The sequence below is a fragment of the Amborella trichopoda genome, chromosome 2 (genome assembly GCF_054954075.1).
Source record: "Amborella trichopoda isolate Santa Cruz 75 chromosome 2, AtrichopodaSantaCruz75HAP2 v2.0, whole genome shotgun sequence".
In the NCBI taxonomy this organism is placed as follows: domain Eukaryota; kingdom Viridiplantae; phylum Streptophyta; class Magnoliopsida; order Amborellales; family Amborellaceae; genus Amborella; species Amborella trichopoda.
The window spans coordinates 55619554-55647524 of record NC_142337.1 but is presented as its reverse complement, the minus strand read 5'-3'; the positions used below and the strand labels follow the sequence as shown (position 1 = coordinate 55647524).

Sequence of the window (27971 nt, the reverse complement as noted above, 5' to 3'; positions counted from 1 at the left end):
CAGCCACTGTAACAGAAAAGGACCTTCCCTGCCATGTTTATATGACCAAAGTGGGTAGAATATGTAAGACGTCCCTATGAAAGGTGTGTTTTTATATTTTTCGGGGGGAGGGGTTTGCACATTAAAAAGTAAATAAATATAGAATTGTTATTTATATATGAGTAAAATAATGGTGTGAGACTCTTATGGATCACCATTGATCTCATTATTCATATCTCGAAATACATCTCGAAATACAATTCAGATTTCACTCGCTCGACGAATCCTTTTCTCTCTCCCCATAAATTAGTCAGACCCGTACTTAAAAGTTGTACAACCTAGCCCTTTCTCTCTCTCTGCACACAAAAAAATGGAGTCTCATTGCACCTCTTTTTTTCTCTCTCCAGCACTTTTCCTCTCCCTTACGGCATATCTCTCTCTCCACCATCTCTCACTGCCTTAAAGCCTCCCTCCTCTCTTGGTCCTCCCCTGCATCTCTCTCTCTCTTGCTAGTCTCTCCCTGCACGGCCTCCCCCCTCTCAAACCTCCCCTGCACCTCTCTCTCCCTTACCACCTCCCTCATATCTCGGCCCTCCCCTGCACCTCTCTTTCTCTCTATACAGAATAACTCCTGTCATCGATTCCTGCACTCACAAAGTTTGCCCACTACACACAAATCCCCCTACCATCTCTCCATCACAACTTTTCTCTCTCTACAATTTCTCTCTCCATGTCGTGGCTCAACACATCAGAAAAATCTTCAACCAACACCCAACAAGCTTTTGAATTATTTTCTATTTGCAGCTCATCCAGGCCATCCTCGACAAGAAACCCAATAAAATGTAATGCCTTTCTGGGTAACATCTCAAAAGAAATGACAAATAACTTAGCATCAATTGTGGTTAACTCTGAATCTAAGTGTTTCTCCAAAGAAATCACAAATGGCTTAACATCAATTGGGTTTGACAGGGAATCAATTAATTCAATTTGGCTTATCTCTGATAACTAATTATTTTCCATTACATATAACATGATAGTAAATGGAATTATTAAAGAGGAAAGTTGAAATATCTATCGCTAGAATTTGCTGGCTTAATTTGTTCTCAAGGTTTGATGGCATAAACTTGTTACCTCAATAAAGTTCTTCCATAATTGAATGTTTTCACTTTTCACAGTCGAACAAAACTCTTCATGAGATTAGAACTTGGAAATTGGAATATTGCCAAGTTCTAGTTCAATAATCTGCAGCGTCTCGGATCGTTCAAGGAAATGGGAAGAAACGCATACAAGAGTGTAATTGAAAAACAAATATGGATAATTCATCTTCAAAATGAGCCTAAAGGATAATGCTTGAGTAAACCAAATCCAGAACTGAATAAAGATAGCGATAATGCTTGAATAAACCAAAATCCAGAACTGAATAAAGATAGCATGGGCGAGTAAAATTTAAATGTCAAAATTGTTGAGAACCCAGTAGTCTTATGATAGTCAAAAACTATAATCTCCTTTGGTAGAATATTTTAAGGACTTAAAATGTATTTTTATTGTAAACACCATTCAAATGTCGGGCAGATTGGGCAACCCATTAGATGTTGGGATGCAAAATCTGAGCTACGATGACTCTAAGAGAGAGAAGTGCAAGGGAGAGCTGAGGAAGGCCGTGAGGCAGAAGGAGATGTGCAAAGGAGGGCCAAGAGAGGAGGGAGAGATGGTGGCGAGAGGAGAGAGAGAGAGGAGATATGCCGTGAGGGAGAGGAAAACTGGCTGGAGAGAGAAAAAACAGTTGCAAGGAGACTCCATTTTTTTTGTGAGAGAGAAAAGGCAGCGAGAGTGATAGGGCTAGGTTGTACGGCTCATAAGTACAGGGTCTGTTTAATTTATAGGGAGAGAGAAAGGGACCCGTGGGGTGAGTGAAATCTGAACTTTATTTTGAAATATGAATCATAAGATCAACGGTGATCTATAGGGGTCTCACCTATAGAATCATTTCTCTTTAAATATGATGGACAGCTAAATGACTAAAGGCCATTATATAAGATTCAAAATGTTTGACAAAAATGAGTGCTACATCCTTCATAATGCTTGTTATGTTTATCATTCTTTTAATAAAATTAACACCCATTACATCCGTTTATAACACAGTTATTTTAAAAAAAATATATAGATTATCTGATGACTAACACTAAAATACCCATGATCAGTTGCAATGCTTTTATATCAACTATTCTAAAATAGCATCCATTAGGATAACAGTTCCAAACCATTTATCATTATTTGAAATTTTGAATTTCCTATTCTATATGTTTTATAAGTTATTATATAGCAGTAACAGCCCTGCTGGTTATAGTATGTTCTAATTAATATTTGAACCTTGCTTGTCAAGCGATTGTTTGCTTTTTCTTCACTTCTAAAGAAAATGTGGCAAAATGAACCAGAAGACAAATTGAATACTGCATTTCTTTCAGTGCAAAACTCGATAAAGGAGAACTTAAAAGGTTCAGATTCACGCTCGCATGATTCTTTAGGCATCGACTGTGGCAACACTACATGTTAAGTTTGAATCCTGCGGCTAAAGTAACCAAAAAAAGTCGTAGTTCCAGTGAGGCTGGTTAATGTAAATGTGAGTTTAAATTATTCGCCTTTGCATATCAACCTTAATTTGACATGGAGAACCTCGGAACATCTTGATAGAAAGCAGGAGCTTCAGGATTCAAGCTTGGAATGGTTAGAATTGAAGACTGCAACACTACATCTGAATAAAAAGAGTGAGCATAAAACACAGATTGGCTGCCCAAAAACAAGCACCACAAAGATGCACTGCCGCATAACCACGTATATTTGCTAATTCTTACAGTAAGACTTTTAAGTAAAACTGGTGAAAATGTAGAATTGCCACATTTGACCACCCACCCTATCTTGAACCTGACGAGTTGTGCCTAAGGGTGACAAAGAAGACAGATGCAAGTCCCGTAAACAAGACACTCATCCCGACCAACGCCAGAATATCCCACCCAACCCGACCTGGGTTCAACCACCTCGCAGCCTGGATCTCGTCCCAAACAAATACCCCATCAGGCAGCCTTGGGCAGCTGCAAACCCCACTCAACCTGCACCTCCCAGTGTCACAATAAAAGCTCACCGACGTCAAAACATTGCCAGCTAGTCGAAACGGGTTGAACCAAAAGAGTGCACGATAATATAGTCTTATATCAGGAGGAAGCACAAGCACACCAGAAGTGGAGACCCACATAGACATCATCACAGAGACAATAAAGGCAGCTTGTGCAGGAGTTGGAACCAAGAGAGCCACCATCATCCCAAAGCAAGTCGAGCACATGACAAATGCCCAAAGCCCTACCCAATATGTTAGGAATGCTCTAACGCTCCTTGTGGCTACTCCCGCAAGGCCATTCCCGATGCTTACAAGCACGAGACTGGAGATGAGGAAGTATGGGGCCTCAGCAAATGCCCAAGAGATTGGGTATATGAAGGGAGCATATAATCCTAATCGTCTCTCTCGAATCCATGCAGGTCGGTCGCTGTTAATTTGAGGGATCACATTGTTAGCAGAGACCACACCAAGCAGCAAGAGTTGCATGTATATGTAGAGTGCTCTTGAGGTCAACCCATAAATGTCATTGTACTCGATTTGGAAGTAGAGAGAGCCCATTAGGAGGCCTAATGTGGCACATCCAATAAGCCTCCCAAACGTGTAGCGCACATTCCTCCATAGGAGTCTTTGGCTCCTTAGGACTACCATGGCCACCTGCCGTATATATGTCGTGGGGTATGCAAAGTCTGCCATATATGGCTTCCCTTGCCCAGTCAACCTCTTCCTCACGTTGATGATTTCCTTTCTGTTGGCATCATGCAACGTACTGGATTCGTATATATATGCAAAGTTCTTTATAGGGGGTTTGCGATTGTTGATGCCACAACCAAGTATGTCCATAACGAAGTCAGTTGGACTCTGTGTTCCAAGATATTGGGGCACTTTTGGAATCGAGTTGAAGAAGTCAAGAATCTCTTTGCAGTCAAAACCCACTGCCCCAAAATATGCATGGCCACCATTGTGGCTCAAAATTAGGGCACGTTGAAATAGGGAAAGGACTCGGGAACTTGGGTGGGTCAAAGAGGAGATGATAATCCGGCCAGAAGCTGACACACGAGACAGGATACTAAGAATAGTTAAAGAGGCAGCATTGTCGAGGCCAGAGGTAGGATTGTCGAGGAAGAGGAGGCTAGGGTTAGCAGCAAGTTCAATGGCAATGGCAATCTTACGTGCAATTTCTTTGGTTTTTTTGCTGTAGAAGGAGCCAACAAGCCAGTCAGCCACTGGGGTGAGGCCAAGCTGAGCAAGTACAAGCTCAACATGAAGCCTAAGGGCACTGCGGCTCATGGTTGGGGAAGAGGAATCAATCCTAAGACCTGCACTAAACTGGAGGGACTCACGAACAGAGAGATAGCATTGATGGGCTTCAAGCCCCACGACAATGCCAACTACACGAGAGAATACAGAGATGGAGGGTAGCTGGCGGCCATTGGCAAGGAGCTCACCAGTGAGTTTGCCTGATGGAGGGGTGTGGCCAGCTAGGCATCGGAGGAGGATGGAGTTGCTCGATTTCAGACCACCGATTAGGGCTAGCATTGTGCCAGGCACTGCAAAGCCAGAGACAGGACCAAACACATGGGAGATTTCTTTGGTCTTTGGGTTGGACCTGTTTGGAAAACAAATAATTATTAGGGGGCAGCATGGATTTTGAGTCTATGCATGGGTATACACCCAAAAAATTTCAGCATGCTACCATACAAGGCACCAAGCATGTGCTCACTGAGACATGCCTCAACCAAAAGGGCATGCTCCTCACGGGCACATAAATTACATGGATATCGTGATTAGTGGGCATTCAAATTCAAACTGTGATTGTACATGTTAGGTAAAAAAGAGTAAGCAGCAGTGCTGCATTTTGGATAATAGGAAAGATACTAGGAACACCAAGCAAACATTAGATGCACAAGACATTTAGAAAAAATTAGGTTGGTTTGGGTATTTTAGTTTAGATAGATTGCATGCTTAGGAACTTTACATAAAGATGCTTCTGAACTGCTAATAAAAAAGATGCTTCTGAACTGCTAATAAAAAACAGGTGGTTAGGGAAGACGTCAAATATTTCATGAATAGGTTCAGTTTTTCAGGGATTTGTGGAAAATAAAGCAGAGAAACTCGCAGATCATTTATACGTTTACCATCAATAAATTAAATGGTTCCTAAAAATTTAAAGGAGTACATGAAAAACCACCCAAAGAAAATGGCCGATAAAAAGGAAAAAAAAAGGAAGCAACCAAAAAAAAAGGTACATATAGTACAAATAAAAAATGGCTTACCTTGTTAGGGCAAGTTTCTCGAATGAGAGCACCATTGGAATGATAGGCAGAGCAAGCCCAGCCCACCCCATGTCCACACAAGTCTTCGGCATCCAAGGACCAAGGTCAGGTGAGGCTGGCCATACCAACTTGGACATGAAGCTGTCATCAGATTCTCCTCTGCTAGATGAACACAAACCATTCGCCCCATTTTCCTCATAATTTCTAGGCACCTTAGTCCTTTTGAGCTGGGGCAAAGATGGATTGTCCCCCTTGAATTCTATCTTATTCAGTGCTATGAAGGTTAGAATGTGAATAATAATAATCCAACCAAATATCACAACGTATGGGAGCCAGCTTCTGCTGCTGCCTGCTATCTGATTGAATGCAAGATATGCTTTTCCAACTGGTTGACCTGGTGAGCTTTTGCAGAAGGGGAGCTCGTCAATGAAGTCAGCGCAAGGCCTGGCATAACCGTGATTGAATTGTTGGTAGCAGAAGGCTAAGTTGGCGTGGTGGAGCGGGTTTATGTAGTACATCCATTTCCAGTATCTGGGAATGTTATGTGGGTAGATTACGAAGCCACAGAAGAGGAGGAAGTAGGAGACAATCAACCCTAAGAAAACAAGTTTCCGACTTATCAAATGAAAGGACTAGCAAACCCTAAGAAAACAAGTTTCCAACAAATCAAATGAAAAGGGCTAGCAAACCCTAAGAAAACAAAACATGTTTCCGACTTATCAAATGAAAAAGGCTAGCAATTTCTTACACTTTCAGATAGTTAATAGAAATAAGCCTGGGTTTTTATACGACTAAGAATTGATTTGATTTTAATTGAAGCACCCATCATTTTCCTTGGTGTGTAATTCATAACCACATAATGTCAACTTTTTGAGAATCAACCGCCGACCTTTTTCCCAACTACAATTTTCAAGAGGGTCTTCAACCCACCCCACTTCGCGGGGTCTTCTGGGGACAGTTTGAGAGAGAGAGAGAGAAGTAGATGGAGGTTCAAGACCGTTCTCAATAATTTGGCGTCCCACCATAATTTTGAGAGGGATAATATTCACCAAAGTACATCGACATGGATAAAGCAGTTGCCACAGTCCCAAGAAAAGCATGACGCAATCACACTGTCGGAGGTGACAAAGAAAAGTAATTACGCACTGACGCCATGCAGAATATGGCACTCTTAGATTCTGTCCGTCATCAAGCAACCTCCTATGCTCAAACCACTCCAACTGATGAGGGAAGCATCCTTCACTGAGCTAAATGATGTCCAGATATTATGTGGTGTAAAATTCACTGAACTAGTGACCATCAAAATCTAACAAATAGATGGAGCATTGTCAATTCCCCAATGAGATAGTTTGGGATAAATCTATTGCTATCGAACCAGTTAACAAGAGTTTGTCAGATGCAATAGTATACACCCAACGGCCCAGATTGGATCTGGACCGATCGGATGGCCATGGTTATGTTTCGTATTTGAAAATTAGTTTTTCTACACAAATCCAAATCCAATTTGTTTGAAATTGTGAGCGTAAACTCTTGAAAAATAAGCGCACCTAATAAAAATAAAATATTAAAAAAGTAATTCATAAAAAATGCATTGACCAAAACACCCCCAAAAGTTCTAGAGACAGGCATTTTAATTAATTTATTTTTACGAATTATCTTTTATATGCGTCTTGATGAGAAGAGGACACTCCAAATTCCAAGTGATTTGCATTTGTACAAAAAAAAATTCATATTGAAATACAAAATACAATCATGGACTGCTAGAGTGGCCTAGATTCAATCTAGGCCATTGGGTGTATCCTACTGCAACTGTTCATGGGCCTATAAAGGTTCATCATCATCATCATCAGAGCCTTTTTCCAACTGTTTGGGGTCAGCTCCACGAATTATGGTTCTCCATTCTGCTCTATTAAGGGCCATACCTCAGTGAAGATATAAGTCTCCATATCTTTTTTCACTACTTTCACTTGTGTCTTTTTGGGCCTACCCCTTACCCTTTTTGAGCCTTCCACTTGAACCAACTCACACATCCTAACACGTGTCGTACTGGATCTACACTACGCATGGCCAGCCCATATAAGTCAACTTTCTCTCATCTTATCGCTTCTTGGAGCCACACCTAAGTTCTCCTGAATGTATTCATTTCAAATTTTATCCCTTCTTGTCTTGTTACTCAATCCATCTCAACATGCTCATCTCAACTACATTCATTCTATGGATATGTTGTTTCTTGACCGCCCAACATTTTGCCCCATAAAGCAAAGCTGGTATCACAGTTGTCTTACAAAATTCCCCCTTCAGCTTCATTGGTAAGCGGTAATTACAAAAAAAACTCTGGTTGCACGTCTCCGTTTTGCCTACCCAGCTCTAATTCTATACGCAACATCTTTCTTAGTCTCTCCATTTTTCTAGATTATTGACACAAGATATCGAAAGTATGCTCTTTTTGGTATTTCTTGGTCATCAATCTTAACTACTTCCTCGTCACTACTCCTATTAGTACTAAACTTGCATTCTATGTACTCTGTCTTAGTCCGGCAAATTTTAAAACCATTAGATTCTAGAATACACCTTCAAATTTCTAACTTTGTGTTCATGTTGCTTTGGGTCTCATCAATCAAAATTATGTTGTCCACGAATAATATACACCACAGTACCTCATCTTGTAGGTGCCTACTTAAGTCTTCCATAACTAAGGCAAAGAAGTATGGGCGCAACAACAATCCCTGAAGCAGACCTATTGTCACTAAAAACCCACTTGTCTCTCTACTAGTTGTTCTTACACTAGTTAGTGCTCCCTCATACATATCTCTCACCAAGTCGATATAATCTGCGGAGAGTATTGTCTCTTCCAACACCCACCAAATTAAATCTCGAGGTACTCTATCATAAGTTTTCTCTAGATCAATAAAAACCATGTGGAGGTTTTTTCCCTTCACCACGAACTTCTCAATCAATTGCCTCCGTATGAAAATAGCATCAGTTGTTGACCTCTCTAGAATATAACCGAATTGGTTTTCTGATACACTCATTTCATGCCTTAGTTGTTGCTCATTCACTCGTTTGCTCTTGTAAATTGGTACCACAGTATCTTTCCTCCATTTGTCTGGCACTTTCTTTGTTCATAACACCTTGTTAGACAACTTGGTCATTCAGCCAATGCCAATCTCCCCATGCACTTCCAAACCTCTATCAGGAGAACATCTAGTCCTAAAGTCTTTTCTATCCTCATCATTTTCAAAGCTTCTTTCACTTCCAATATCCTAATCCTACAAATGTATCTATGACCTCCGTCTTCATTTATGCCAACGGTTCCATCTACCGTAGTATTCCTATTGTGTTTGCTATTTAATAATTTGTGAAATCAAGCTCTCCACCTTTCATTGAACTCTTCATCCTTCACCAAGACACTTTGATCATCACTCTTAATGCATTAATACAGTCTAGATCCCTACACTTTTTCTCTCTCATTTTTGCTAATTTGAAAGTACCATTTTCATCTCTTTTTGTTCCCAATTTAGTGTATAAATTATCATATGCTTTAAGGTTAGCCTTACATACTACTTGTTTATCATTTTTATACTATTCAAAGTTTTGATCATTTCTATTACATTACCAAGTTTTATGACATGATCGTTTTTCGTTAATGGCCTTCTGAACCTCATCACGCTACTATCAAGTTTCCTTATAGGAATTCTTTTATCCTCTAGTTTCTCCTAAAAGTTTTTTTTGCCACTTTCTTACTACAGTCAACCATCTCATTTCATATAATGTTGACTTTATGTTCAACATTCCATTTTCCTTCTTTAACTAATTTATCCCTAAATAAGTTTGTCTTCTCATTTTTTGAATTCCGCTACCTATTTCTTGAACACCTATTAATTTCACCCTTCTATTCTACATCTTTATGCAGACATCTATAACCACGAGCCTATGCTACGTAGTCAAACTCTCTCTTAAGATAACCTTGCAATCTTTACGTGAGGGTTGATCTATCTGCTTAACTAGAAAGAAGTTTATTTGGCTTTAACATGATCCACTTTTCTAGGTCATTAAATGTTCATTTGGCTTTTTTAAGTAAGTGTTTGATATTGCTATGTCATAGGCCATAACAAAGTCTAAAATAGCGTCATCCATCTCATTTCTTTTACCACATCCATATCCCCCATGTATCCCTTCCTATCATTTACTATCCTTCCCTACATGACCATTTAAGTCCCTCTTAGAAAGGTCCTCTCTCCATTTGGTATGTCTTGAACTAGTCCATCAACATTCTCTTATAATTGTCTCTTAATTATATCCTCTTGCCCTACTTGTGGTGCATGATTACATTAATTATCTCTTTTTTTAATATAAGTTTAATTACATGAGCCTATCACCTACTTTCTTAACAAGAACTATATTTACACTCCTTAGCCCCATTGTATTCACCAATTCTATACTTTTACCTGTAAACGTTCCTACATTTCATGTGACTAGACGAATGCTATTCTCCTGAACTAGCTTCTTTACTTGCGCTCGTCCCGAATGATTTAAGAACCCTATTTTTCACAGCAACTAAATGGCGTTGCGGTGCATCACTTCTAGGGAACACCCTTGCTAACGCTTGCTCATTTCTTACTGTTCCCGGGTTATGGTATAGCACGTCGCTTATGGGAAACGCTCTAGCATAAGTAGATAACATAGATTCAAGATTCATAGAAAGTTTTGACAAAGTTTTACATTGGTTGATTACCTAATACAATCCACCTCGTTACACGGGCTTATAACGTTAAAGGAAAGTTTAAGATCCTGACCCTTCATAGACCACTTGGGCTTATAAAGTTACTCCCTACACATATTCACACAGACACACATATACATACGCATATATATTCTCGGATACACTATCCTAACAATAATTTTAAAAGATCCTACTCTCAAATTTATGACGGTGAGTTGCCCATCTAAAATTACTTGAATTTTATGCTTTCTTATCAAATTCGCAAAAGGCGGTGGGTGCAATTATTAATCCCTCTAAAATTTCAAATTTCTATTAACTAATAATAGAAATTTAAAATTCAAAATCACATCCTCCATGTCCCCAAATCCCCACCTCTCTCTCTCTCTCTCTCTCTCTCTCTCTCTCTCTCTCTCTCTCTCTCTCTCTCTCTCAACAGCCTATCTCTAGCTCGAGGCCATATAATTTTCTTTACAACATTTGACTTCAATGAAGAGCCTCCATGCTTGAACATAATGCCTTCTTTCAAAACTAACCCAGCTAAAAAAGTTTCAAAAACCCAAATTGTCAGAGCCCCTTCTTTCGAACCAGTGTTTTGTTTCATCCAAATGTGAAATCAACGATAAATTGTTGATGGATTCACTTGCTAGAGCATTTCACTAATTTCCAAAAAAACCAAATCGGAGATAAGAGAAAGCCCATGGCCTAACCATTCTAAACAAGAAACTCATGGTTTACTTTTCATAATTAACAATTCACTAATTAATAAATGCATAATCTAAATGCGCTTAGGGCGCACAAACAAAGATACACGTCGGTGGTGAATATCAAAGATAAGCATAGGTGAGGAAACAAGTAGAGGGGAACGAAAGAAAAGGAGCAAGCATAAGGAACAAGAAGAGAAACAACAGTGAGTAAGTGAGAAAGATAGAAAAACAAACCGACAGACAGAGAAGACCTGATAATGTGGCACAAGAGAGAGAGAGACCAATCGTGTTGTAAAGAGAGAGAGAGAGAGAGAGAGAGAGAGAGAGAGAGAGAGAGAGAGAGAGAAAGAAAGAGAGAGAGAGGAGGGGGAAAAGACCAAATAGTCTCATAGAAGGGGGTGGATTCATAATTACATCCAATGTCTCTTACTGTTTCGACAAGAAAATAGTCTATATAATGTAAGGACAACCCCTTCTCCAAATTTTGGGTGTATGACTATGGTTTTCTAAAATCACCATTAGGATGTTGTGTGTGGGGGGGAAGATTTGCATACAGCCATTTCGCCAAATGCCCCCATAAACCACCCTCAAAAATATTGTCCAAATGAGATTTGTTTGAATATGTATATAGGGGCCATCACTTAGTGTGATGGTAAAAGGCTTGAGTAGCCAGCGCAAGAGCACGGGTTCGAGTCCTATGAGCGGCCATTTTGTGCATAAGTCAAAGGTTAGGACCGTGTCCAGCCCACCCCTTCCGAGACCCTGCATAGGCGGGACCAGCACTAGGCTACGGCCCTTTATAATAGATACCACACACACACACACATGCACATGCACATGCACACGCACATGCATACACACGCACATGCACACACACACACACACAGATATATATATATATATATATATGAGTTTGAGAACTCTAGTGTTATATAGTTGTTTCGCCTACATTTGCAAGTGGTAAATGGAAAATCTCTGGTATGATTCACCCAAGGTTCTGGGCATGTATTTCTTCTTCCAAATATTAACAGTTATTCTCATCATGTTTTCATCGCATAATTGCTGGATTCATAATTTTATCCAGATGAATGCATAACTCCACACCCAGGCAAATTGCAAATACACAGCTACCGATCATACAAATATATTCACAAATTGCAAATACACAGCTAACACTCACATGAATATATTCACATCAGTCAAAAGGCCAGATGGGTGATGAAAAGATTTACCTGCCAAAGCACTCCCCATTTCAGAAATGGAAGAGATGGCACTTATCAAAAAGATCAGAGATGAACCGAAAAAGTCCACCAGAAATAGCAAAAGAAGGTATTCCAAGAATATCACACCATTTGCTACCAAAGACAGGCCAGCCAAAAAGTAAACACAAATTGTGTATGCCAGTGCCTGCAAAAAGCATCAGCTGCACTTTAGATGTTCTAACAAGTACAACATAAAGAAAGTAGCTTGTACCAACGGTTCACTACACATCCCCATTCCACATTAACTTAAGGGTGCTGCAGAACTGGAAAGAATTCAGTAGGAGTTTCTTCTAGAAAGTAGGAAGAAGGCCATAATGAGGTGGATGAAGGTAATGGACAACGATCCATAACTGGTAATGGAGGTTTGGAAAAGAACCACAGGTGGGAATCTAGGGTGTTTGATGCAGGTAAGATGGGTGGGGTGTTAGATATGGGAAACTATACAATAAGACAATTTACCTTTCATACAAGAAGGTCACAATTATCCCTACCCATTCGATGTGAAATCTGACACCCTGGTTTGTGCTATACAGTGCTCAAAAATCCAACAAAAATTTTCATGAACTTTGTGCCACATCCCTAGCCAGCTGATTTCTTATGCAACAGCTAGGGTGATAGTGATCTTCTACCAAAGAAAAAATGTCTTTATTTTACATTCCCAAAAGATATATGCCTAGGTCTCCCAGGCTTTGAGATAATTGGGTAAGAGAACAAATTTGAGGAGGATTAGGTTTGGTGTCTGAGTTGGAGTCAAGACGTAGTCAGACATTGGGCATGATAAAAAAGCATTGCTGGTCAGGTCTTAGTGTCTGTCCTGCCTGACATCTAGCCCTAAGGCTTTTTTAGGAACTAATTTACAAGGGTTGTCGACTGTCTCAAAAACTTTTAGAAAATGATTATTTTGGCACAGAGATTAAATTACTTTCGTCAAACCCTTAGTATTCTGCAAGACAAAAGCATGATTTCCATGGACTGCCCACAAAAGTTGATTATCCACTTAATGACTAAACTCCATAGGTAGGAAGGTCCTTACAGGGAACTCTACATTGCAGACTGGCATGAAAATGGAAAAGGCAAAAGATTCTTGCATAGCTCCTAGACTAATCTTAGGAAGCCATAAAATATCAAGTGCGCTTATGTCTCATGTGAGACTGATCCATTGCTTTGAATTTTTCTGAAATAAATTGAAATGCTGAATTCAGGAAATCACAAAAAGGAACTATTCTTATGAAAATATTTGAAATTTCTGAAGTCTACTTTAATCTATTATGGAAAAGGAACCACCAAAAATAATATGCAAGCCTCTCATGTAGTGATCTCAGAAAAGGGTGGAACGAGAAGTACTTCTTTCATAACACATTTCTTTATTTTAGGACTAAAACCCTAACCTTCTCAAAAAACATAATGCCAAACTTTTCCAAATCCATGTTGAGGAATTTATTTCTTAAGTACTCAAGAAACTAGTAACTTTTAAAATTACATAACGATCAGAGATAAAATGTATAGGGAACCTTGTTGTGTTCTCCCGAAATGGAATGAAGATCTCCCTCATTATGCATGAAAATTACAACTAAGTAAGCTGATATGCCGACATCATAAATGAGGCTTTATAGGGCAGATAAAGAAAGTTGTAATTGGTGCACAAGAAACATGCAGAAAAGATTGGACCTTCTCCTATTATCAGCTCAGAATCTATGATGATTAAAAAAAAAAAACAGAAAACAAGAAAAGGAAGTACCTCAAGAAATGCCTGTGGAAGGCTGACAACATGATAGGCAATTGCAAAGGAAGAAGCTCGGAAAAATCTCTGGGATCTCTGCTTGTAGAAAATGGGCCTCTGAAGCATGTGGAGAGGAAGTTGTACTAGGTTTATCAGCATAACATTCATGGTTGATACAAACCCGAGAGCCCGAACAGAATTCATCTGCATCTGATTATACTGCCCCACCATCTTGTAGAACATCGTCCCAGCAAATAAGCCCAAAACAGTAGACTGGTAAACAATAGATCAATTAACTGAGTACAAAACAAAGCAAAATAATAATCAAGCAAAAGATATCAAAAAACTGAAATGAAGCTTCTATTAGTAAATCGTACCCAAATGCAATAAAAATAAAAGTCTTCAGTAAGAATACTTTGACACTAGGTGCTATAAAGTTGATTAGTTGAAGAAATTTTACTTCTATGAAGGAAAACTGGAGTTGGTTCCAGATAGTTGTATATAATCAAGCGAAGGCCTAATGGTCATATGTATAGAAAGAAAAGCACCCATTTGAGGGGAATTTCTTTCAAAGATGGGTATTTTAGCCATCTTCTGCAACATTACTCCTATTTGTCCACCTAAGCATGGGGACAAAATCTATCCACTCCTAACAAAATTTTAAAAAAAATTGTGTGGCTCGAGATGCATCACAGCCTGCTCAACTCAAACTATGCGCCTCTCAGATATCTTCAGATATATATATATATATATATAGAAGGAAAAAAAAAACAGCCATGGCTCTGCTTAGATGAGACAAATGCAATGCAGACTAGCATCATTGAGTAATTACATGGTGGATGAGATGGAAAATAAAGATGCATAAACTAACAAATCAGCGTCTATCTGCAGGTAGAGTATGCATGGTACAGATCGATACAAAGGTAAAACCCTGGATTGCTGGCAACTGCAGTGAAACTAGCAGGAAGTGCGCTAGGGTGATAAGGTGATGATGACTTAACCTGGAATAAGCGGAGTTTGATCAACATATGAAGTTGTCTAGCAATTTTCATTTGCCTCTGTATGAGAACCTTGGTTGATTCCCCCCAGGTCTGTATGAACGGTCTCTGAAATTGTTCAGAATGAGATTGGTATTTGTCCTCCTGAAAAATCAAAGCATGTGAGCATATAAGTGGATGCTATGAAGAAGGAGAGTTAAAAATGGTCATAGTTACTCTAATGGAAAAGATGAATGAAATTTCCATTCCAATTTTGTAGAACTGTCCTGAGAGTCAATTTTTCTGTTATTTATATGGAAACTATAATTGTTTCCACAATAGTCCCCACTTGGTAAAGGTCATAAGAAGTGGATGCGCACAGGCACATTGCATGCACAAAACTAGATTCCCAGTAGTAAAATGTCACACAGAAAACCACCTAAAAAAAGAGTACCATAACTTAAATCAAACTATAACAAGCACATTGCATGCACAAAACTAAATTCCCAATAATCAAATGTCATGCAGATAACCACCTAAAGAAAGAGTACATAGCTTTAATCAAACTATAAGAAGTTAACCATACAAATGTCTTAGTGGCATAAGAGTGTCTTACAGATTGAGTTTCAATAATTAATATTTCGTCCCTCTAACTAGCATTCAAACATGTACAATTCATGGGCACAAAGATTGGAGAGGAATAGTTAAACAATTGAAAATAAAGTACCTTGTAAACCTCGCTGTTTAAGACAATTTAGTAATAAACTTTCAAAAAAAGTTTAATACAAAAACTTCAGAAATATTAATGCAATTATTATATTCTGTCGAACTTTCAATTATGTGGTCACTAATAAGGAGAATTTGTTGAGGAAATTCTAATATTCTAGATGACTATGATTAAATTCAAAATGCCATACAAAAGAATCATATTTATATGGAATTCACTTATTCAAACAGGGACATTTTAGATACAAAATCTGACACATGAAGACACATGCATACATGTGCGCATGAGCACACCTCGCACCACCACACAAGCACACCTCCACACACATGCATGCATACACGCATGAACACACGCACGCCCATACCTTTAAACTCACCTTTAGTAATATAGTGTAGATATGAATATTCACAACATATTATTGTTATGATTTTCAATAACTTACTGATGAGGTATCACGTATACAATATGCATATTCATAGGTATTTTTCTGTTGAGAATCCTTGGATTGATCTTGCTATCATATTTTATTGTCATAACTTGAAGTACATTCTTAGTTTCAGTATGTTGGATAGACCTAATATACAAAGAATTGGCTGATGCATAAATTAAGAAACACCATGCAGGTCAAGGAAGAAATAAACCCAAAAACCTCATAAAAAAGGATGCCTGGAATCATGGCAAAAATACCGAATGGTCAAACTGGCATTCTCAGGACAACACTTCTGCAACTCCCTAGCGACAAGTGTGCAGAAATTTGTGATTTACAATTACAGGGAGCCATATTGACTGAGAAAAACTTACAAACATTTTAAGAAAGTCATAGGAAAATATAGTTATATAATGATACCCTATCTTTGTAACGTTCCAATTGAAGACTGATATGGCCACGTGCATGACTAAGCTTTGAGTAAACTTGGGAGGTGTCATCACATTGGTTCCACCTTGAATCTACTCCAAGATACTGCATCCCTTCATTGTTTATGGAGATTCCTTTCACGACATCACCAACCTGAACTATGCTTGTGCTCTCTATCCCCTCGAAGGAACCAATCTTGCTTGACAACTCAGCAACTACCAACTCTGCCAAGGCCACCATCGCACATACATAAATGTCATCCAACAATGAAATTCTGGTTAAAGGATACTTTCTACTTATATAACATTTGACATGTGTCATAGGCAGTATCTTAGGGCACCAATTGTTTAAAAACTGGTTGACAATCTAGTGATTTATGCCAATCACTGCTACTAGAATCCATACAGGTTTTGGTTTTCGACATGTATCAGTGGGTGTCAACAGTCCTGGCACTTAGTTAAGGGGAGTACATACTCAAGGAACATGGAACCATGTTCCCTGAGCTGTTCCTCCTTGGGAGCTCGCTCTGATTATATGGGATCTCAGTCCCATTTAACATGGATCTCAATCCCACTATGCATGGGATATCGATACCATTTAGAATGAAATGATGACCAAAAGTCATTATATATATATATATATATATATATATATATATGATTAGATGATTTTGTTGTTTGATATATGATAAGATAAATTGTCAATTATAAAGTTGTCTAAATCACTTACCCACTATAATATAGTAGTGTGTGCCGCATGTGTGTATAAAAATATGTTGATTATATGGCTTACTATGACAGGAGATCGTATCTCAAGGTTTCATAAACACCATCAAAAGATTATGGTGAATCACAATTACATAACTTGTCATGGCCCCCAGAGTTTCAATTATTTTTTTTGTGGGACTCCCCCTATGGAGTCTCTGTGGTGCATGTATGTATCATATTAAAAAATGACTCAGTTTGTTTTTATTATGTACTATATTACCATATTTATATGGGTGTGTGTGTATACTCTCTAAGGGCACTCCTTGAAATGTGTTCCCAGGTACATATATAATCCACATAATACATAAGACATATGTTCTAGAGTGGAACTCAAACAAGTGATCCCATGCACTTTCAAGGTAGGAAAATTTAGGCAGGGAATGATCCCCCACTCCTGCTCCTACCCTGAACAACCATGGTCCAACACATGCTAGAGGTGTTTGATACAGCAGACACAAATTTCATTATATGGATATAAGTACATATAATGAAATAAACAAAATAATATTGAACATAATAATAACAATATTGATATAGTAATGCCAAATTTAAATACTAATAGTAGTGGATCATAAATTTGCAAAATTATGTCAGATCAATGTGTAGATATATGTAAAAATATCCAATAAATTTCATAAAGGAAAAGTATACAATGAGACTAGTTGCCTTTGGTACAAGGTGGTCACAATTAATCTTGACCATTAGATGCGAAATTGGATGCTTGTATTTATTCCATTGATCAAGCACAAACTTCAAAAGAAACTTTCTTGAACTTTGTGCATACCCAAGCTATTAGATTTCACACCGGATGGTTATAAATAATTGTGACATCCTTATATTAAGGTAATGGTCTCATTGTAAACAATCCCTTCATAAATATGTACTTCAAAATTACAGACACATACCTATACATATACATTTCTGTGCAGGGCACACATTTGATGATTTATTTTCATTACAATTCTTTTTTATAAGTAACACTTCACTCAAATATATAAGTTCTTATAAATTTTATATAGAAGACAAAGCTACAAGAAAACACCACAATATAAAATCAACATTTCAATATTCATACGCTAATATCTAAAATCATAAATGGAGTCAAATAGTATCTTGACCTCAAAGGTGTCTAAACCATTGAAAACATCAAAACAAAAGGCAAGGTGAATTGGCAAGCCATTGGAAAGTTAGTTTGGTCATCCTGTAGGTAATTTTATCCATTCATAGGATAGGAAATTCATTTTACCAGTAATTATACCATGTAGAAATGATGGCTTGAGAATAAGAACATGTCAATGGAGTGATGCATACATATATGTTTTGCAAACCTTATGTTGTTTTTCTTGAATTTTGTTAACAATAAGACCCCAGCCTTCTCTTGGATCATCCATGAGTCATAATATGGACTGTATAGTAATCATTTCACTTTTAAACACTAAACTATTTCTAGCAACATGGCAATTTGCACATGTTGCTCCTCATATGCACAGATCACTAGTCGAGCATAACCCTATATCGCAATCAAAATAGATCTCATGGAAATCCCGGCATGTTCAACAAGCAAACATGATAGTTAAAAAACATACCCTAATCAAGTCCCATCAGTTAGCTCACTGCACATGTCATGTGCCACATATGCACAAAATCAATAAAAATTAAAGGGCATCCATGGAGACATGATAATTCAAGGAAATCAAGAAAAACAAAGAAATAAGTGACGTAGATTAAAAGATGTTGGAGGCTGTACCTGCCTCATGTCTGGGCTCAGAATTGACTGAAGTACCATGTCCAAATTCTGTCTTTAAAGACAGACAAAGACCAGCTTCACTTTTTACCCAATAAGTGCATTTGATATCCTCTCCCTCGACAATTCTCATCACATCTTTGTAGTGATCTGACATCTTGTAGCACTTAGCAAGTTCCTCCACACTTAATGCAGCAAAGCCTGGGGCAATGTATTGGGACCCCTGCCCACTCGCTATGTCTTCCAAGAAAGCACCTGAATCTACATGCAATGGCTTAGTATATCTGCATGTGAAGGAGAAACACAAGGGTAAGGCATGATATTCAAGAAAGGTCTATTCTATCCTTGTAGACATTCCTATTAAGCCAGTATTAAGACAAGACCTTACATATCGATGCCCATCAATTTCTTAAGAACCTTTATTATGACGATCATTATTCGAACATTGAAACTACAAAAGGAAACGAATAATGCATAATGTGGTTTATGTAAAACTAGCAATTAGCTAATCAGCTGATGATTGAATAATCATGTTATGATGAAGGTGGATGCTGAATTTGCATTTGATGAGGGCAAAATTTAAATTCATCCCTTCTATTTGGTTTCCCTTCTCTTCGTTCAACGAATTTGAGTTTTCAACTTTTTATAAAGATCATTGATGATTTTAAACGTATCAATATATTCCTAGGTCTGTGGGGAATGACAGCACCTCCTCTTTGGTAGGGATGATTAAAACACCCTAATCAGGGATAGAGTTGTAGCAGTTCCATCCAATCATGTGCACATGTTTCTTTAGTATTGTGCATATTTTCCCACCAAATGTATGTGTATTATCTGTAATTAAAAAGGATATCCATAACAACATTTAGACTCCGAGAAAGCCCAACTAACGAGGTTTTCAACTGCTGTAAACCCTAAGAGGAGTTTTTTTTTATAATTCACAGTACTTAAAACAAATAATGCTTACCCCAGCTTTGCAAAGTAGAGGACAGCATCCTGACGAGGCCCTTGATACAATATTTGTCCATTTCCTAGAAGAACAAGCCTATCAAACAGATTGAAGGTTTCTTGCGAAACTTCAGGGAGAACCATTACTGCGGAGGACTGTTTAATCCTGATAGAAAGAAAGATTAGCAGAAATCAAGATACATTAAATTTGCAATCAATGAGATTGAAAATACTTTATATTCTTTTCCTTCATTCAAATATATATTGAAACTGTAGGCATAAGAGTTCAAGAATTTTAGAACCTGCTGAGTATTCGCAGCATGTCAACAAGGTCATAAATAGCTGCTGGGTCTAAATCTGCAGGTGGCTGGTCATAAAGCATCACAGCATATGTCCCAAGTGCAAGCTCAGCAGTGGTCAACTTCTGATGATCACTCTCAGACAATTCTTCACCAACAAGTTGATGCTGGATTTCTTTCAAGCCAAGGATCTCCAGCACATATTCCAGGAAAGGGTCCTGTCCCTCAACCAGGGCATCTGCGAAGAATTTCCTCATCTGTGGGGTGAAGTTCTTGGGCCTCAGACCCTGAGTGCAGTCCCTTGCGAATTTCAAAGTTTCACGTATGGATAAGAAAGGAATATGCCTGCAGATGAGTGAACATAACATTAATGAAAATTGCACTTAAAATGTACTAATCTTTATTTCTTTTGCATTCCTAATTATATTCTAGTCAGTTACTTGATGAAGGGACCATCAAATTCTCCATATGCATGGACACCAAGTTCAAAACTGGACCTCCTTGCATATGCCCTCCATGCACAAAAGGATCCCACTGCCTAGCATGTTCTTCAGTTAAGGGAACATGGAGATCACTGAATACCTTTTCAGTTCATTCCCCGACTCTGTAAAATGCCCAATACAAAAAACTGTTAACATGCCTGGTGGCTGCAATATCATAGGCATGTTAAGGCCCATTTTAGTGAACTGAATACCGTTTCAGTTCAATCCCGAACTCTGTAAAATGCCCAATACAACAAACTGTTAACATGCCTTGTGGCTGCAATTTCGGCAAAAACACTCATTGGCATGTTAAGGCCCATTTTAGTGAATGAGTGCACACAGCATGTCAAAACTTGCAGTGGCAATTCAGGACCCACCTGAGTCCACTTAGACCAGAGACATCTCAGTTCCGGAGGATCCCCAACTCTCATTTTGGACAAGAACCACCCAATTCTATACAGGACTGCATTTGTTTTTTTGACAGAATTGGCCGAGTCCCGAGTTTCAAAATCATTAGGTACTCATCAAGTCCATAATATTCTTTTTTCAGTTTTATGCCCCTGGAAAACTGAAACTTCTATTTCATTTTCCTACTAGGGTTGTTATTTGGTATGTCGTAATGACTGTAATCCTACTTTACCCCTCTCTCTTCTATCCAACCCCCAATTTTGCCAAAAAGGGGAAAATCTTGGATTTTTAAGGATTGTATTTCGTTCAATGAGATTTTGCTTTGAGTGTTTGAGATTGGGACCGGCATTTGTAAGTAGTGAAAAAAGATATGGGGACTTATAGCCTCACTGAGGGTATGGCCTTGATAGAGCACAATGGCAGAACAAGATTCGTGTAGCCGAGCCCAAATAGTTGCGAAAAGGCTTTAATAATGATGATGATATTAGGACCAGCATTTGTAAGCTATGGACCATCTAGATCCAAAGACCAACCTCCTAGAGAAGCTAAAGGGCTTGCTTTTGTGCTTTTTGTGGATCCACTTTCAAATATTGGAATCCTCAATAACTGCAGATTACCAATTTGGGTGGACCAGCCACAAATACAGACATTGAAATTTCAAGTAAGTAATATTGAGTTTACTTCTTATCCTCTAAACGAGTCTTTTATAAACAAATATCACTATATATCTAGAGATCTTGTTATACTTTCATTGATCTAGTATTTTCTTTCCATTTTTCGATGGTTGAATCAATTATATTTAATAGAATTTTTAAAAATTGAAGAAAATAACTAAATCTATAAAGATAATCATCTTAATTAGATAAAATACACATTAGGTTTTATTTTATTTTATTTTTTATCATGTTGTTAATAAGTTCTTAATTTTTCTATAATGTTTTTAATACATACTACCATTTTTTATTTTTTATTTTTCCATTTTTCCTTTTTTCCAAATCTCCCGTTTCACCGAATTTTTTTATTTTCTTTGTCTTCTTTTTAATTGGCTCCAACAACCAACTTGGGGCGCTCAGTAACTCGTGCTGGCCACAAAGCAAGTCCGGATTCTCAAAAACAGATTTCACATATTGTGGGCTTGTTGTTTGGTGGAACTTTTAGGTAATGGGAGACCCAAGTTCCACCTAATAACCCATGTTTGTTATGCAGCATTGGAACCCACAAGATGGAACCTGCATCTTCCAGCGGGCCTAAAAACGGTACCAATTGATGTTGTCTTGAGGAGCCTGCCCCTTGCATGGTAAACCATGGAAGGGGCATCTTCCGAGCTTTGTGGAAAAGAGGGCTTTGGCTGGCCCATCTTCCACAAAACAAATGCGCTCTAAAAGTAATCCCAAAACCTGTCATTTATACCACGTGATACAACTGTTTAGTTCTGAACAATAGATGTAAGACTTGTGAGGCATTTGGTTACTTAGAAGTCTAAATTTTTGGCCATTGTGTTTTAATGCTGATATGCACTACAGCTTCACAGATGGAGAGAAGAAATCATTTAAAACTCCTTAAAGGAATTGTAGGAAAAATTGAGGAACTTGGTCAAGCTACTGGGTGCCCCTAAGCACATATATATAAGGATGGGAAGGTTTTTTTCAAGTTCCACCCTTTTGTGAGATCGATGCACAAATTCTTAAGCTGATAATGGGAGAGGATTATCTGGATAGGATTTCCTTCATTTTGTTTATTTTTTTTGTAAGTGTGGGTACAGTGCAAAGGCTAACTAAGATGGCTAACTTCTGGATGGATTTTATTTGAACAGTGGATAATCTATCACTGCTGGTGTATAACAAACATTGTATTTGACTAACAAGGGAAATTTTTTACCACCTCTTGCTACAATGTGTTATGCTAGGGGGAACCAAGGAAAAAATTCTAAACAACTTTCAATTTCATTATTTGCAAATGACCATCTTCAGGCGCACGAATGGAGCTGGGTGCAGCAGTACCAAGCAGATATTCTCACTGCTATGTTTGTATTTAAGCAGCAAACTGATGATTCTAGATGGAACCAAATTTCAACAGCTATAACTTGGACAAGAATAACTTATTCGAGATTGCGCCTAGGTTGTGGGAGCTAAGTGACTTGTGGAGGTGGATTTCTGCCATATTTTTAAAATATATGGCCCTATATGTCTGCCCAAATTCAAGCATATTTCTTTGTGTTCAACACGTAGTCTCTGTCACCAATAAAATAAATCTCTGATGTTGTTTCTGGTCCGAACACTGAAAACAATCTTCATCTTGTGCATTTTTATCTCATGTTTTGCTAGTGTGTGGGTGCGTGCAAATACACATACATGCATACATCTAAAAAACGTAAATTCTTACAGCTTACTTGTTGAACTGGCCATCGATAAATGCAACCAGCCTGCTTAGACAAACCTCTGATGCAAGCTTATCATTATACATGACAGCTCCTTCCAAAAGTGCATGCTTTGAAGATCCTGCTTTCCCTGCAAGAATTTGCAGAAGCGAACTTTTCCCACTGCCTGTATAAATCGTAAGCTTAAAATGTGTCAAAAGATTTAAAAGCAAAACACTGTGTGTGATTTTTTAACTTGACAAATAAATTTTCTGCTGTAACGGAAATTTGAGATGAGGAAATTTTCCTTTCACCTAGGACCCATTTCTGACATATTATGAAACAGCCATGCAGAGAATAGATCCATGGTTGCATAAAATAATAGGCAAGATTTGCCTGTTCAAGTATAATACATAAAGACACAAGTAAACACTCCCGCGAAGACAAAATGAAATATAAATGGGACAATCAGAGGATCAAGCAAAAATGTTGTAATATTTGTGTCTGAATCATTGTAAAGATACAACCTTTTTGAACCCAAGGAAATGAAAATATTTAAGCTTTTGGAGAACTTGAGGCGCAACAACATCAAATATCACAATAGATATTGCACATGAACACCTCCAAGGCAAACATGGGAAATAATATTGAGAAAACACAAGAAAACTTGTCACGTTCTGGTAGTTGAATTCAGCAGAAGGCCTGAAACACCTTGCTTCAATGGATTAACCAAGGTTGACAATAAATGATTAAAGTTCCACAAGTTCCATTGTAAATACCTGGAGGACCAAGAAGGAGAGTCATTGATCCAGGCATAACATAGCCATCGATGCCTTTAAGAACAGGCATCCAAGATGAGTATCTTTTCTGGAGAAGACGAAAAGCAAGGCCAAAGAAGCACCCAAAGAGCTTCTTCCCGAATGTTTCATATCCACTATGCAAATTTTCAAATTTCCTGGAGTATTGAATACCAGAAAATCTTACCACCTGAAAGTTCATAGGGAGAACAATTATCAAGACAAAACTAAAAAGATCATAAGAGAACACCACATCAAACTCTGACAATAAAAAGATATATCATAGCTCTTCCGGCTATTAAAGCATCAGGTGCATAGAAACAGTAAAACCATGCTAAAAGTACAGGAGAAATATATGTTAAAATCCATGCAAATGAGACTCAAGTTGATGAAGAAAATAGTGGTTTGAATGGAACATCAAGATATTCTAGATGGGTATGCCCCCAGTTTTTCTGGGCCATTCATCCATTTCTTTTTTACTTATTCTGAGCCATCCATCCAGATGTAACATAAATAACAAGCGCAGGACAAGCAGAAGCAACTGCTGTAAGCTCCTGGAGTTAACTGGTGATCTTCAAATGCCAAAATAATGCATGGGATGGCATTAAAAGTGCAGAAAACTCCAAAAAGGAAGGATATTAAGAAGAACTAAAAACTGTGATAAACTAAACCCAAAATAACAACATAATGCTAAAGAAAATATAGATATTATGAAACAATCCAAAGCTTCAAACATAAACAATAAATATGGGGAAAAAAAATTGTTTCACCCAGCTAGTTGACCAGTACTTCTTATCCAGCCCCGAACCTCACCCCACAACCTCATCCTTGCCCCACCCCACCCCGCCAATCCAAACAATTTCAAAAAAAAAAAAATACTACATGAAGGAAATCATCACAGAGACCTTTCATTTAAACATGGAGTCAATAGTTTATAACATCTTTTTCTTTTTCTTTTTTTACAATGAATTATTCATACATCAAAGAAGGACTTATATATATCATGGTGCATCAAGTGGTGCAGATAAATGAAGGCATCTAGCACAGAAAACACAAGCAAGTGGTGCATCAAGTGGTGCAGATAAATGAAGGCATCTAGCACAGAAAACACAAGCAAGGTTAAAAAGGGGAGTCAGAGCACTTTCCCCATAATGAGAATGTCCTAATGACTCCCAGTCCAACCAGACAGTAAAAAATTTTGGAACATAAAGAATTAAATATAACCTACGAAGGTCATTCAAAGGTAACAATGGTGGAATATTTACGGAATAAGGACTTAAAAGAGAGATGCACAGTGTTAGGAGAAAATATATTTTGCTGGATGATTCTCCAGAGAAAGTAACTAAGATATAGATACACGAATCATAATATTCAAAACTGCGAATCAGACATGGCAAGGATTCTGCATATATCGGAATGACATCATTTTGTGGTTACCACATGAAAATTTGATAGGTTTAAAAAACTAGAATATTCCTCTAAAGAATTATTGAAAAGCTACCAAATAAACCTTATAGGGATACAATTGGTGTTAGGAAGAAAATAAAGATTATGAAGGCTCTGCACATTGTTTAGAACTTCAAAGCAAGAAAAATAACATTAAGAAAAAAAAAAGTGAAACGGTAAAGAACATAGACAAAAGAAAAACCAAAAGAAAGTCCAATAACAATACCTGTTGAGGTATCGACGTTATCTGAGCAACTTCATGAAGATAGCTAACAAAACCATCTTTCAACACATACTTCATCCCAACGAGATGTGCTCCTCCTTCACTCAATATACCCCCTTGATCTCCTCCCTCTCCATCCAGTTCTTCACCTTCAAACTGCTCCCTTAACGCTTTCTCTGCTTCTTTAGCAAGCCCATTCCTCTTAAAGTTCTCGTACCACTCTAACGCCACTCTCCTCAAGCTATCAGTTGATGCATTGTTGATCATGTGCCCAACTTCATGAGAAGAGCAGTCCATGACCCGTGACATGTTGGCTTGGATGGTACTGGTCTCATTGTCTCTTTCACTACTTACAGAATAGACATTAAAAAAATTTTCAGGGCTTGAAAGAGGACTGTTCATTGGGGGCACACATGTTTGGTGCCTATCCATGATCGCCTGTTTGTCTAAAATCCATTCGATTGGTTCTGAGGGTGAGTTAAGACCATTGAGATTCAGCCATTCAGGTGCATCAGGATCAATCTCCATGGTGGTCCAGGGTTTCAGGATGCAGATAAAAACTTATTCAGTTTTAAAAGAACAAATCGGATTGAGGGCAGCCAATTTTGTTGATTTTGATTAGAGAGTGGAGAAAATCTTTCTCATGATTGGGGAATCACATTCACAACAATGTAAATGAATCTAAAAAATTATTGCTTCCGGATTGATATTTACAAATTTGGGTGGGAACTGAGATACAACGATGCTGGGTATCTAATTTCATCATGTATAATCACAAAAATGAAATATAAGGCTCAAAATGGGCTTAGACGGAGAATTGGGCAAACCTAATGAGAGACTCAAAAATTCAGTTGGATAATCAAGATTTTAGAACTTTACAAGTAACCAGAATTTTGTAATCTTAAGAATCTCCAAAACTGTAACAGAATTAGCTCCAAAGAATATAGATTCAAAGTTCCCATTATGGAGATGCTCAATGCACAAGATTATAGAACATACACTAGTAGACACTTGGAAGTGCAAAGCAAACAAGACCGCAAATCTGGACTTGAAGAGATAAACATAGGAAAACTGAGTGCACAAAAAGAAACTCCTTAAACTTCAATGTGCAGCTCTAGGGGTTAAAAAGAAAAGTTGACACAAAGTCTACAAGCAAACAAAGAAGAAACATGGACAGATACTTGTGAAAAGGACCATTAGCTCAAAGTTTCAGGAAACCGCTCTAATCATCTAGGAATAAAAGTTATAATGCAGATTAAAGGGAAAGAAGAAGAAATTCAACATAATCCACAAAAATGCATCAATTTTTTGCAGAATTCTTCAGAGAAAAGCCAGCAGGAGTTTCAACATTCAAAAGACCAAGTTTCTACTGCCAAAACACCAGCATTGCATGAAAAGAACGAGGCAAAACAACGTCCCGAATTCCGAATAGTGGTATTTCTTGTAGATCAACACATTATAGGGCACATCTAAGCAACAAAGAAGAAAACAAGAAAGAAGCTTAGAAATTCAACTTATCAAGACTCTGCTACCAAAAGATCAGAATTTCATAACTTTTAAATAGACCTGAGAAAAAACCAGGGCTCAGAAAATCCAAGAATATCAAAACCCTAAGAGGCAAAAATATTCCAAGAGAATCCTCTCATAATGCACATAGAACACTGATTCTTTCAAAAATCAAATTCATGCAAAAAACTTTACGGCACAAAAAAATTCATAGTCAACCAATCCCACTTAAACAGAGGGAACCCCTCCATCCATTTAGAGGTAAGATGAAGAAACAAAATAGAAAATCAGGGCAGGAGGAACCAGGTGAAGGGAGATCCATTCTTAAAGGACCCGGTGCAGAGTAGCTCCACAGCCAGAGGTATGGTGATGAAGCTTGACAGAGACTGATAGAGATAGGAAAAGGAAGTTTGCGAAATCCGGTAAAAGGAAGCTTGAAAAATCCGGTAAGTGACGAAAGGAAGGTTGTCATGGCCATGCCCTGTCTACTGGTTTGCCACTTGGAAGTTAGGGCTTCAATCATTGAATAAATCCAAGGGTTTTCATTTTTGAAGTAGCCTGGTTTTAGAGAGAGAAAGAGGAGGAGAGCTTGGTCTCCCCTCCTGCAAGCCGGGAGAATTTTGAATCCTTCCCGTTCCGCCTAGAGAAATAAAGTGCTGTTT

General features: G+C 38.0%; 1 protein-coding gene across 12 annotated transcripts; it reads right to left on the bottom strand.

Annotated features, from left to right (window-relative positions):
• Window positions 1–129: 129 nt before the first annotated feature.
• Window positions 130–27971, bottom strand: LOC18431401 (ABC transporter G family member 53). Of its 12 annotated transcripts, none has more exons than XM_088858685.1 (12): window positions 25807–27971; window positions 24117–24324; window positions 23371–23524; window positions 20095–20436; window positions 19812–19958; window positions 18848–19128; window positions 16325–16557; window positions 14775–14915; window positions 13792–14046; window positions 12024–12198; window positions 5365–5959; window positions 130–832 (listed from the first exon to the last, which is right to left on the bottom strand). In XM_088858685.1, exons 1-12 carry the CDS (start codon window positions 26329–26331, stop codon window positions 676–678), a joined length of 3213 nt encoding a protein of 1070 aa, XP_088714811.1. In that variant the 5' UTR covers window positions 26332–27971; the 3' UTR covers window positions 130–675. The 12 variants fall into 12 exon arrangements, 6 of the variants coding, with proteins under 6 accessions (XP_088714811.1, XP_020521301.2, XP_020521302.1 ...); XR_016049689.1 differs by lacking the exon at window positions 130–832 and adding an exon at window positions 2763–4697 and having other exon boundaries at window positions 18852–19128; XM_020665642.2 differs by lacking the exon at window positions 130–832 and adding an exon at window positions 2763–4697.